This window comes from Haliotis rufescens, unplaced genomic scaffold, assembly GCF_023055435.1.
Source record: "Haliotis rufescens isolate VD_foot unplaced genomic scaffold, xgHalRufe1.0.p SCAF_66, whole genome shotgun sequence".
Taxonomy (NCBI): domain Eukaryota; kingdom Metazoa; phylum Mollusca; class Gastropoda; order Lepetellida; family Haliotidae; genus Haliotis; species Haliotis rufescens.
The window spans coordinates 1420862-1433810 of NW_025964357.1; the positions used below are offsets into that span (position 1 = coordinate 1420862).

The window sequence follows — 12949 nt, forward strand, 5'->3', positions numbered from 1 at the left end:
GTCACTCCCAGGAACACAGCACAGAATCTCCATGTACTGGCGTTTAAGGGTCAATCCTCGGAACACAGAACTGGATCTCCATGTACTGGTGTGTGAGGTCACTCCTAGGAAGACAGCACAGGATCTCCATGTACTGATGTGCGAGGTCACTCCAAGAAACACAGCACAGGACCCCCATGTACTGGTGTGTGAGGTCACTTCCAGGAACACAGCACAGGATCTACATGTACCTTTGTGTGGACCTGCCTCAGTTGGTGACTGTTTAGAAACTGTACTGCTTACTAAGATCACAAAATCATTCCATTTCACATAAGTATTGTCAGGCTTCCAAAACTCGTATTATCTACCGATACATGTCAAATGACTCATATTTGTACCTCTCATTCGACATATAGCACGTGGTGACTAAGGGACAACTGTCTGTGAATGCTGAATACTCGTCCCATGTCTCAGTCAAATTAAATTTTCTAGGTCAAGTTTCCTGATACACATTATAGTTCAAAGGTTAAAAAACTGACCAGAAGACAAATTTGCTCCTTTGAACTCAAAGTTAGGTCGAGACTCCTATTTCTATAAAGAATCAAGTGGGAGTACCAGTTTTGAAAGCCTTGTGTACCTAGCTACTTTGTCCTCATATGGTGTGCCCAAACAGCTACAGAGTGCCCACACAGCTAGGTGAGGGATGACAACATGTAAGCTAGAACCGTCTAGAACCACAGTGCACACACACAGCTAGGTGAGTGATGACAACATGTAAGCTAGAACCGTCTAGAACCACAGTGCACACACACAGCTAGGTGAGTGATGACAACATGTAAGCTAGAACCGTCTAGAACCACAGTGCACACACACAGCTAGGTGAGTGATGACAACATGTAAGCTAGAACCGTCTAGAACCACAGAGTGCCCACACAGCTAGGTGAGTGATAACAACATGTAAGCTAGAACCGTCTAGAACCACAGAGTGCCCACACAGCTAGGTGAGTGATGACAACATGTAAGCTAGAACCGTCTAGAACTACAGTGCACACACACAGCTAGGTGAGGGATGACAGCATGTAAGCTAGAACCGTCTAGAACTACAGTGCACACACACACAAATAGGTGAGTGATGACAACATGTAAGCTAGAACCGTCTAGAACCACAGAGTGCCCACACAGCTAGGTGAGTGATGACAACATGTAAGCTAGAACCGTCTAGAACTACAGTGCACACACACAGGTAGGTGAGTGATGACAACATGTAAGCTAGAACCGTCTAGAACTACAGTGCACACACACAGCTAGGTGAGTGATGACAACATGTAAGCTAGAACCGTCTAGAACTACAGTGTGCACACACAGCTAGGTGAGTGATGACAGCATGTAAGCTAGAACCGTCTAGAACCACAGTGCACACACACAGCTAGGTGAGTGATGACAACATGTAAGCTAGAACCGTCTAGAACCACAGTGCACACACACAGCTAGGTGAGTGATGACAACATGTAAGCTAGAACCATCTAGAACCACAGTGCACACACACAGCTAGGTGAGTGATGACAACATGTAAGCTAGAACCGTCTAGAACCACAGTGCACACACACAGCTAGGTGAGTGATGACAACATGTAAGCTAGAACCGTCTAGAACCACAGAGTGCCCACACAGCTAGGTGAGTGATGACAACATGTAAGCTAGAACCGTCTAGAACTACAGTGCACACACACAGCTAGGTGAGTGATGACAACATGTAAGCTAGAACCGTCTAGAACCACAGAGTGCCCACACAGCTAGGTGAGTGATGACAACATGTAAGCTAGAACCGTCTAGAACCACAGTGCACACACAGCTAGGTGAGTGATGACAACATGTAAGCTAGAACCGTCTAGAACCACAGTGCACACACACAGCTAGGTGAGGGATGACAGCATGTAAGCTAGAACCCTCTAGAACCACAGTGCACACACACAGCTAGCCGAGTGATAAACAGTACACCACACACAATATACAGCAAGCATACCTATGGCTGTTGTTATTTCTTGAGTTTGTCAAACTACTCCATGTAAAGAAATAAACTATGTGTCAATTATTCATATCATTATCATCATATAAACCAGTAAAGTTCATGGTTCATGCAGTGCAAAGTTTGAATTGTTCAGACTGAATATTGGCACAAATCAGAGCTCACATGGCACTGCACAAAGTGTGCTAAATCGTCAAGAGGAAAACTTATATCAATACTCACATTTTTTATCAAATATTAAACATGCATATGATTCAGGGCAGGGAACTTCTAATGAGTGAGTGAGTGAGTTGGGTTTAACGCCGCTTTTAACAGTATTCCAGTTATATCGCGGCGTGTCAGCTTAATGTGGGAGGAAAGCTCGAAGTGATGCAAGTCTCAGACGTTTACCACTTCGGTGAAACCCACGAGCACGGGTATGGTGCTGACAAACCTAGAAACATAATCGGGGCGAACCGGGATTCGAACCCACAATCATAGGTTTCTGGCGTGCCCAAGGGACGCAACTCTGCACAGCGAATTGCGGCGCCTTAGACGACTGGGCCACCCGTGCCCCCTCTAATGAGAGAAGACATAATTGTTATTCATAATTGAAGATAGTTGACAAATTGTTAAAACTGAAAGAACTTGTACAATAGAGCAGTTTACCTTGACTGGTTCCTGCTGAGAGCTCCAGGCCGACCTCCACACACCATGCGGTAATACTACACAACACAGGGAGGCACATACATTACACATGTTCCAGTACTTCCATCTTTGTCAGAGGAGGCCAATGTGTCAGCTGTGACTAGGAGGAAACTGTGTGGGTTCTAGGACTGGATACTGAGTGGGGAAGCAAGACTGCAGCAAGTTGAAACTGTTAATTTATTCTTAAAGAGGGATGAGTTACCTTCCCTGAAATGTCTGTACATGTCAATAGCTGGCAAACCCTAACTGATTGAATGCTTGACATTGGGTATGAGCCAGGGCCATGGCTCGGGATATACTCAGGTCCAGGGAAAAGTCATCACACTTTTGGAATTGTATTTGGAGCCTCCTGGTTCAAGGTTTTGAACAAATTGTTTACACAAACAAATTGGTTAACATACGCTAACCAACCAAACAGACTCAAAGAGAGATAGGTTACAAGTGTATTTTCTTGCACTGTGCAGCGACAAAAAGAATAAATATTATATAAAGAAGACATAATCTATAAATGTGCATGCTTGGGTGTGGAAACATCAAATTTGTGACAAGTAAACAGTAATAAAACAATTGTTATCACATAACAGTCTCTCATTGTTCCCTTCACTGTGGGCAATGGGCAATAGTTGTGAATGAAAAATAATTCTCAAAATATTTCACTGCATTGGCAACTAGCTTGCGCATTTCACGCAATGGGCCGGTAACTGTTCTGCCCACAGCATGCAATCGAAATTGGTATTGTTTTACATGTTTTGTTTTTAATAAAGTAAACTCTATCATTAAGTGAATAAACTGTATTACAACCAAACAAATATATGACCTTAAGAAACTTTATTTTCTAAATAAAAAAAACAATCAAGAAGTGTTATTTGCATATAAAGAGTATGTGAATCACATCAGCGCTCAGTTGAGTCACAGTTTGCACAGGAGTTGTGGCTATGGCATGCACTACCGGGGGTAATAAAAATGTTTGGGAGCATGTTGGTTGTTTATTTTCATTTGACCTTTTCCGTATTTTTACGACATAGGATCATTTCAACTTGTCAAACTATCAGCGCTAAAAAAAACCCACAAACTGCAGAATTGTACCTCCAGTGCTTTATGGGCTGATGACGAGTATTGGTTTGATATAGGTTTATAGTTTGAGTGATTCTCACCCCTTCATTTTCATGTTTTACCTCTTAATCTTATTTCCGTCATGGAGAAATCTTTAGGATCAACATATTCCTCTGGCTTTAACCATGTTATGGTTCATATATAATTTCGCTAAAACTTTGAATAATGACCTATAGCTGTTTATTTGTAGTTTGGAGTACATTTTGTGCTGTCCTCTCTTTATTCTGGTTGTAAGAGAGTATGGCGTGTGTCATTCTCCAGCATCTTCTACACATTGAAATGAAGATTTACTTTATGCAATGTTCAGATAATACCTCAATAAGGACATGTCAAGGTAGAAAGACAAACAAATTACTGTTATTATCTAGAACCATTATACTATCCATACCAATCATGTTTATTATTAAATTATGCATGTTTTAGGGCATATCCCAACTACCTTGTAAAGATCTTCACATCCCACTCCACATTTTATCACTTGTCTTTGAGAAGTTATAAATACCACTGTTACAATGACATCCATTTGGAATCGAGCCATGAGACAGAAATGAACATCATCAGTAGCCCCTGCAGTGACACTGTATGTGTAAATATGTGTAAATATGTGTACATGAACTCTCCTCACCAGAGACACTTGAATCTGTATGTGAGGGTAAATATGTTCCACCTGAACATTGGTTCTGGAGAAATCAATATTCCACAAGTATTGGTTCTGTGGAACAATATACCCAATTATATACCTGGATGAGGACCAAATGTTCCAAATGCTGAAGGTGAAACTTCATTAGATGTTTGGCACTATGAGGTTGAAAGGTTTGTTTGCAGTAAGACTCATTCTGAGGATGAGATCTTACAAGCGTTCAGGATGGCCATCAGGAGTGAAGCTGCCTGTGTCATAATGAATTTAGGACACACTGCTTCAATCACGTCAGTTCTCAATAGACTTGAAACATGTATTTTGTCCATCAGTCATGGAGCAAGGTGAAGTCCTTATGGCCCAGTTTTATGGTGCACGCCAAGGGAAAAGGAGGATGCTCCAGCATGGGGTTGCAGACTCAAGGACATGTTAGACAGACTTGTCTTACAAGGTTTAATCCAGCAGGATAGGTCAAGCTAGGTGTTAGGACAGTCTTCTGGTCAGGACTCAGACAGGAACTGAAGGACTCAACACTGAAGATTGACACCATACAGGATTTTAACCTGCTTTGATTCGCTGGTCAAGGAAGATTGAGTATGACCAGGAACAGAGGAAACATCTGAAGTATCAATGTTGATGGGGGTCACTGACAAACTACCTTCCAAGATTGATAATATGGAGGCATGGATTGATCAGTTCACTTCTACCTCATCCCAGACACAAGACAAAGGACCATATTTCCCTGATAACCCAGCACATTTACCTCATGTTACTGTCTGGCGTCCAGTGCTATAGGTGTGTACAGAATGGTCTCCTTATTAGGGGCAGCTGTGTCAACATAGACCATATGAGGAGTGGACCTTAAAAAGGGAGAGAATCAATGTCGAGGGGCAGGCATTAGGCTCTTTCAGACAGCCCCACTGAAGACGTCCATTCCAAGAAACCAGCTGAATTGACTGAAACAGCTTAGAAGATGGTCATCATTAATGTTGTGTCAACAGAAGGCATGTCCCAGACCCGTATAGCAGGTACTGAGACTTATTTTGCTCAAACTTTAAATGAATGATGGAGCTTCTGATGCGAGATCACGCCTTGTCAACATGACATAAGGGGTAAACCCAAGTTGACAAGGGAAGGATGTCATCTGTAGAATGACTCCACGCCCTGTTACATATACTGCGGGGGGGGGGGGGGGGTATTTTCTAAATTTGTGGGTCATGATTTTTTGCAAGTAGTGTATATTGCTGTAAATTGTATATTGTACAGTGTACAACTGTCCCCAGTAATGTGTCTGTATGAAGGTGGGTGTGCATAATTAACACGGACAATGAGTTTTGAATATTTACCAAATGCCCAAACATTTCCATAAGCATGAAAAACCGGAAATAGCATGTCAACACGCAATACGCAAGTACATACAGTTGTTACAAATTACAAGCTTGTCCACTGACAACAAATGAAGCTGGGTTTTTGGCTGGTCCTGCAAACTCATGTAACAAGTCATGCATTGATTTTCCACACCCCTGGCACAATTTCTCATAGAGATCGTGTGAGATGATCTGTGACAAAAAAAATGAGTCTCACACCAAATATAAGAGAGTTGATATGTATAGATCATTAGAAAGTAACATGTGTCTAATATACATTCAGTTAGGCTTAAAAACCACAAGAAGGTTTCATTGCTACGTAATAATTGTGAATCAGTGACAGTCTCAGACTTACGTCATCACTCTGGTGGAACAAGGGAAGGAAGTTGTTTTCCAGCAGGTTGTAAGCATGCTCATACGCCCTGAAACAGAAGTTGAAATCTAACTGTTACCTGGTACCCGTGAACCGTGCTCAACACAGTTGGCCTGTATACTGCCACACATACGGAATGACAAGGGACGAGGTCCTGTATACTGCCACACATACGGAATGACAAGGGACGAGGTCCTGTATACTGCCACATGTACGAAATGACAAGGGAGGGAGTAGGTCCTGTATACTGCCACACATACGGAATGACAAGGGACGAGGTCCTGTATACTGCCACACATACGGAATGACAAGGGACAAGGGACAAGGTCATGCATACTGCCACACATACGGAATGACAAGAGAGTTGGACATGTATACTGCCACACATATGGAATGACAAGGGAGTAGGTCAAGTTTGCTGCTGCACTAAAGGAAGGACGAGGGAGTAGGTCATGTTTGCTGCTGCACTAAAGGAAGGACGAGGGAGTAGGTCCTGTATGCTGCTGCACTAAAGGAAGGACAAGGGAGTACGTCATGTATGCTGCTGCACTAAAGGAAGGACGAGGGAGTAGGTCATGTATGCTGCTGCACTAAAGGAAGGACAAGGGAGTAGGTCATGTATACTGCCACACATACGGAACGACAAGAGACGAGGTCCTGTATACTGCTACACATATGGAATGACAAGGGACGAGGTCCTGTATACTGCCACATGTACGGAATGACAAGGGAGTAGGTCCTGTATACTGCCACACATACGGAATGACAAGCGAGTTGGACATGTATACTGCCACACATATGGAATGACAAGGGAGTAGGTCATGTATGCTGCTGCACTAAAGGAAGGACAAGGGAGTAGGTCATGTATGCTGTTGCACTAAAGGAAGGACAAGGGACGAGGTCATGTATGCTGCTGCACTAAAGGAAGGACAAGGGAGTAGGTCATGTATGCTGCTGCACTAAAGGAAGGACAAGGGAGTAGGTCATGTATCCTGCTGCACTAAAGGAAGGACAAGGGAGTAGGTCATGTATCCTGCTGCACTATAGGAAGGACAAGGGAGTAGGTCATGTATACTGCTGCACTAAAGGAAGGACAAGGGAGTACGTCATGTATGCTGCTGCACTAAAGGAAGGACAAGGGAGTAGGTCATGTATCCTGCTGCACTATAGGAAGGACAAGGGAGTATGTCATGTATGCTGCTGCACTAAAGAAAAACAAGGGAGTAGGTCATGTATGCTGTTGTACTAAAGGAAGGACAAGGGAGTAGGTCATGTATGCTGTTGTACTAAAGGAAGGACAAGGGAGTAGGTCATGTATGCTGTTGCACTAAAGGAAGGACAAGGGAGTAGGTCATGGATGCTGCTGCACTAAAGGAAGGACAAGGGAGTAGGTCATGTATGCTGCTGCACTAAAGGAAGGACGAGGGAGTAGGTCATGTATGCTGCTGCACTACAGGAAGGACAAGGGAGTAGGTCATGTATCCTGCTGCACTATAGGAAGGACAAGGGAGTAGGTCCTGTATGCTGCTGCACTAAAGGAAGGACAAGGGAGTAGGTCATGTATGCTGTTGTACTAAAGGAAGGACAAGGGAGTAGGTCATGTATGCTGTTGTACTAAAGGAAGGACGAGGGAGTAGGTCATGTATGCTGTTGCACTAAAGGGAGGACGAGGGAAAAGGTCATGTATGCTGCTGCACTCAAGAAAAACAAGGGACAAGGTCATGTATGCTGTTGTACTAAAGGAAGGACAAGGGAGTAGGTCATGTATGCTGTTGTACTAAAGGAAGGACGAGGGAGTAGGTCATGTATGCTGTTGCACTAAAGGGAGGACGAGGGAAAAGGTCATGTATGCTGCTGCACTAAAGGAAGGACAAGGGAGTAGGTCATGTATACTGCTGCACTAAAGGAAGGACAAGGGAGTAGGTCATGTATGCTGCTGCACTAAAGGAAGGACAAGGGAGTAGGTCATGTATACTGCTGCACTAAAGGAAGGACAAGGGAGTAGATCATGTATGCTGTTGCACTAAAGGAAGGACAAGGGAGTAGGTCATGTATGCTGTTCCACATAAGGAAGGACAAGGGAGTAGGTCATGGATGCTGTTGCACATATGGAAGGACAAATGAGTAGGTCATGTATGCTGTTGTACTAAAGGAAGGACAAGGGAGTAGGTCATGTATGCTGTTGCACTAAAGGAAGGACAAGGGAGTAGGTCATGTATGCTGTTGCACATAAGGAAGGACAAGGGAGTAGGTCATGGATGCTGTTGCACATATGGAAGGACAAGGGAGTAGGTCATGTATGCTGTTGCACTAAAGGAAGGACAAGGGAGTAGGTCATGTTTGCTGCTGCACTAAAGGAAGGACAAGGGACAAGGTCATGTATGCTGTTGCACTAAAGGAAGGACAAGGGAGTAGGTCATGTATGCTGTTGCACTAAAGGAAGGACAAGGGAGTAGGTCATGTATGCTGTTGCACATAAGGAAGGACAAGGGAGTAGGTGATGTATGCTGTTGCACTAAAGGAAGGACGAGGGAGTAGGTCACATATGCTGTTGTACTAAAGGAAGGACAAGGGAAAAGGTCATGTATGCTGCTGCACTAAAGGAAGGACAAGGGAGTAGGTCATGTATACTGCTGCACTAAAGGAAGGACAAGGGAGTAGGTCATGTATGCTGTTGCACTAAAGGAAGGACAAGGGAGTAGGTCATGTATACTGCTGCACTAAAGGAAGGACAAGGGAGTAGATCATGTATGCTGTTGCACTAAAGGAAGGACAAGGGAGTAGGTCATGTATGCTGTTCCACATAAGGAAGGACAAGGGAGTAGGTCATGGATGCTGTTGCACATATGGAAGGACAAACGAGTAGGTCTTGTATGCTGCTGCACTAAAGGAAGGACAAGGGACAAGGTCATGTATGCTGTTGCACTAAAGGAAGGACAAGGGAGTAGGTCATGTATACTGTTGCACTAAAGGAAGGACAAGAGAGTAGGTCATGTATGCTGCTGCACTAAAGGAAGGACAAGGGAGTAGGTCATGTATGCTGTTGTACTAAAGGAAGGACAAGGGAGTAGGTCATGTATGCTGCTGCACTAAAGGAAGGACAAGTGACTGAAGAGTGAGATAACTAGGAGCAAGTTTGCCTTGAACTCAAATCAAAAGGAACACGAAGCGAAATTACTTCCTGAGTTCATCTGATTCATAAAAAGTAAATTATCTGGAAACAAACACTTATTTAACCATTCTTATGTGGAAGTGATACCAGCTTGAAAATGGTAGGGTGCAGTTTCTGTGGCAACAAAGAGATAGTCACGTGACTTACTTGAAGAGTGGTGTGGATGTCCGCAGTTTGACCACCCCATCAGGAGGACCTTTAATGACTGTACAACAAATAAAAAATACAAAGCTTGGACAGAAATACATGTCATTTTGATTCATGAAGTTGGCTCATTATTCATGTTATAAGTGCCAAGTTGTGCCTGGTTTGACATACAAATCCCAATGCTAATTCAGAATTGTAGTTTATGATGGTTTGGGCCAAAGTATGACATCAGTGTTCCTCATGAAAACATCACCAACCTCCTTCAAGTTCTTTGACAATTTGTTCATCAAACTTGATCCTATCCAAGGCAGTGGGAGCACAGTAGCTGTTGTAGAGATCCTTGGCCATGTTGTGCAGCTCTACTAACTCACTCTGGGAAACACTGGGACTCAGGATACGCTCATTGAAGTCATCTGCAGGCACATGTAGATTTGTACAGTTGTAGTAATTAATCTACAATACATACAAATTAATTCACCACATTGAGTGAAAATTGTTTTACTATATATCAGCAATTTCAGAGCTATTCACCACACTTCACTTTTATTAATCAGTTATCACTGGTAATGATGCAGCCATTCATCACTGCTATTCATATAGTCATTCATCAGTGGTAATCATGTCACGCGCTGTAGATGATGCGTTCCCAATCTGAGCACAAATACTGCGTAGAGAGCTTATGTATTACTGTGGATAATGAAAATCAACAATACAAATGGTTCAGTGATTTGACAACCTTTCACTGCATGGAGGAACTGCATGGTCCACGTGCAGTGTTTCGGGTATGTTGGAATGTTTTGGTTCCGAAATCCTTTTATCTCTGGCATTTATTTTTAAAAGGTAATCTTTCTTCTGATGACTAATTATTGCATGATCTCCTACTGTTTGGGGAGAGTATATTATCATTTCACATGAACAGTATATTACAACATGAATATATGTGCATGGAGCCCCAACTAGACACATGGAATCCCATGGGCCTTCCATGTTAGAGTACGTCCCTAGCAACCTAGCTGTGTTTGTTGCACAAGTTAAATACAGGAATCAGGTGGTAAAGGCTTATTGACTTGGTCACTCAATTCCTGACAGACCGTGGGCTTTACACGGAAAGTCTTTATGGTAGAAAATCACCCAGAATGAATGTGATTTTTATGAGAGTAATGCCATTTCTAGAGATAATATTTTTTTCACACTTTTGTGAAATAAGATTAATATTATCATTTGTCCATAAATATCAATGTTCAGGATTATTATACCGGTAATCTAATAATAATTTTGCTACCAGTATATATACTTCTAAGTAATAACTAACATGCACATGTGCTACATTTTCATATATCAATTGATATGAATCACAATCTCACAAGATTAATAATACATGTACTGTTATGAGTTTTGTACATGCATAAAGCATGTAAAGCCGCTTTAATAACATACATGCAGTCAACACCGCAGAAGTGAAATCTTTGTAAAACCTGTAGGTGGACTCTCCAAGCACTACTTACTTACTATGTATATCTTGTATGACATTCAGGGCAATCAAACCTATTACATTCTCCCACTTGATGGGAGATGCTGCTTTCTCATTGGCTGGTAAATGTATACAAATTAGGAGGTTTCAATTTTCACCACACCGAGTTGCTGACTACATGACTACATTCAGTCTCTCTTCCCAGGAGCATCAGATATTCATTTAGTTAGTTCACAAGATTTGTTCTGACTCATAGAATCTCCCATTTTTTCTTGCAACGCGATTTTACATATCTTTGTTTCCAGATATGGAGATGAGACTCAGAAATAATAGGGATTGTAAATACTTGTTTAGTAGCACAAACAATTGTCAAATATTGATGCTAAAGGTGTCTACACAACTGAAAGATGTTTGGCCATCATACATGATCATATGTTGTTTAGTCATATTACCACACAAAGAACCGACCACACAAGGGATCTATTTGACTGATATGATATGAGAGACTGTCAAATACCTAAGGTGAATATCCCCTTTTGATAAATGGACAGTTCATATTGTAGCACTGATCTGCCGATAGTTATATACCATGTACACTAATAACCAAAAGCCATTCTTCAAAACAATCAGTTAAAGCTTAATAACAAATCACACATGAACAGGAAATCTGAATTCCTTGTCAGGTGACACAAGCCATTATATTCTGTAAATGACCAAGGCACAGCACAGTGACTCACCACAAGCTAGACAGAACTGTAGAACATTGACTGCTGCCTCGCTTTTGAGGAACTGCATGAACGGGTACAGCAACTCGGGGGTGTCCTTGTTGATAACCTCCTTCAGCTCCAGGCGCAGACACTGCACAAACAGGCAATACTTCACACACTGCACTAACAGGCAATACTTCACACACTGCACAAACAGACGATACTTCACACACTGCACAAACAGGCAATACTTCACAAACAGACAATACTTCACACACTGCACAAACAGACGATACTTCACACACTGCACAAACAGACAATACTTCACAAACAGGCAATCCTGTACACACTGCACAAACAGGCAATACATCACAATAAGACAATACTTCACACACTGCACAAACAGACAATACTTCACAAACAGACAATCCTTCACAAACTGCACAAACAGACAATACTTCACACACTGCACAAACAGGCAATACTTCACAAACAGACAATACTTCACACCCTGCAGAAACAGACAATACTTCACAAACAGACAATACTTCACACACAGCACAAACAGACAATACTTCACAAAGAGACAATACTTCACACACTGCACAAACAGACAATTCTTCACACACTGCACAAACAGGCAATACTTCACAAACAGACAATACTTTACAAACAGGCAATACTTCACAGACAATACTTCACACACTGCACAAACAGGCAATACTTCACACACTGCACAAACAAGCAATACTTCACAAACAGACAATACTTCACACACTGCACAAACAGGCAATACTTCACACACTGCACAAACAGGCAATACTTCACAAACAGGCAATACTTCACATACAAGCAATACTTCACACACAGCACAAACAGGCAATACTTCACAAACAGGCAATACTTCACACACTGCACAAACAGACAATACTTCACACGCTGCACAAACAGGCAATACTTCACATACATACAATACTTCACACACTGCACAAACAGGCAATAATTCACAAACAGACAATACTTCACACACAGCACAAACAGACAATACTTCACACACTGCACAAACAGGCAATACTTCACACACTGCACAAACAGACAATACTTCACACACTGCACAAACAGACAATACTTCAGACACTGCACAAACAGACAATACTTCAGACACTGCAAAAACAGACAATACTTCACACACTGGACAAACAGGCAATACTTCACACACTGGACAAACAGACAATACTTCACACACAGCACAAGCAGACAATACTTCAGAC

The 12949-nt window shown here is 42.3% G+C and overlaps 1 protein-coding gene across 4 annotated transcripts in view; it reads right to left on the reverse strand.

The window, feature by feature from the left end:
• The window catches only part of LOC124124907 (sorting nexin-14-like), a 105125-nt gene that overhangs the window by 53504 nt on the left and 38672 nt on the right, over positions 1 to 12949 (reverse strand). For 3 of the 4 annotated variants that reach the window (XR_006859569.2, XM_046488197.2, XM_046488195.2), the window contains exons 12-16: positions 11709 to 11829; positions 9758 to 9913; positions 9501 to 9558; positions 6164 to 6230; positions 2653 to 2708 (exon numbers count right to left, since the gene is read on the reverse strand). Coding sequence is in view for 3 of the 4 variants with exons in the window: in XM_046488197.2 (XP_046344153.1) it covers positions 2653 to 2708; positions 6164 to 6230; positions 9501 to 9558; positions 9758 to 9913; positions 11709 to 11829 (458 nt within the window). In the remaining variant the exon portion in view is untranslated. Of the gene's footprint in view, positions 1 to 2001; positions 2035 to 2652; positions 2709 to 6163; positions 6231 to 9500; positions 9559 to 9757; positions 9914 to 11708; positions 11830 to 12949 lie in introns of all 4 variants that reach the window. The other variant, XM_046488196.2, reaches the window with a different exon arrangement.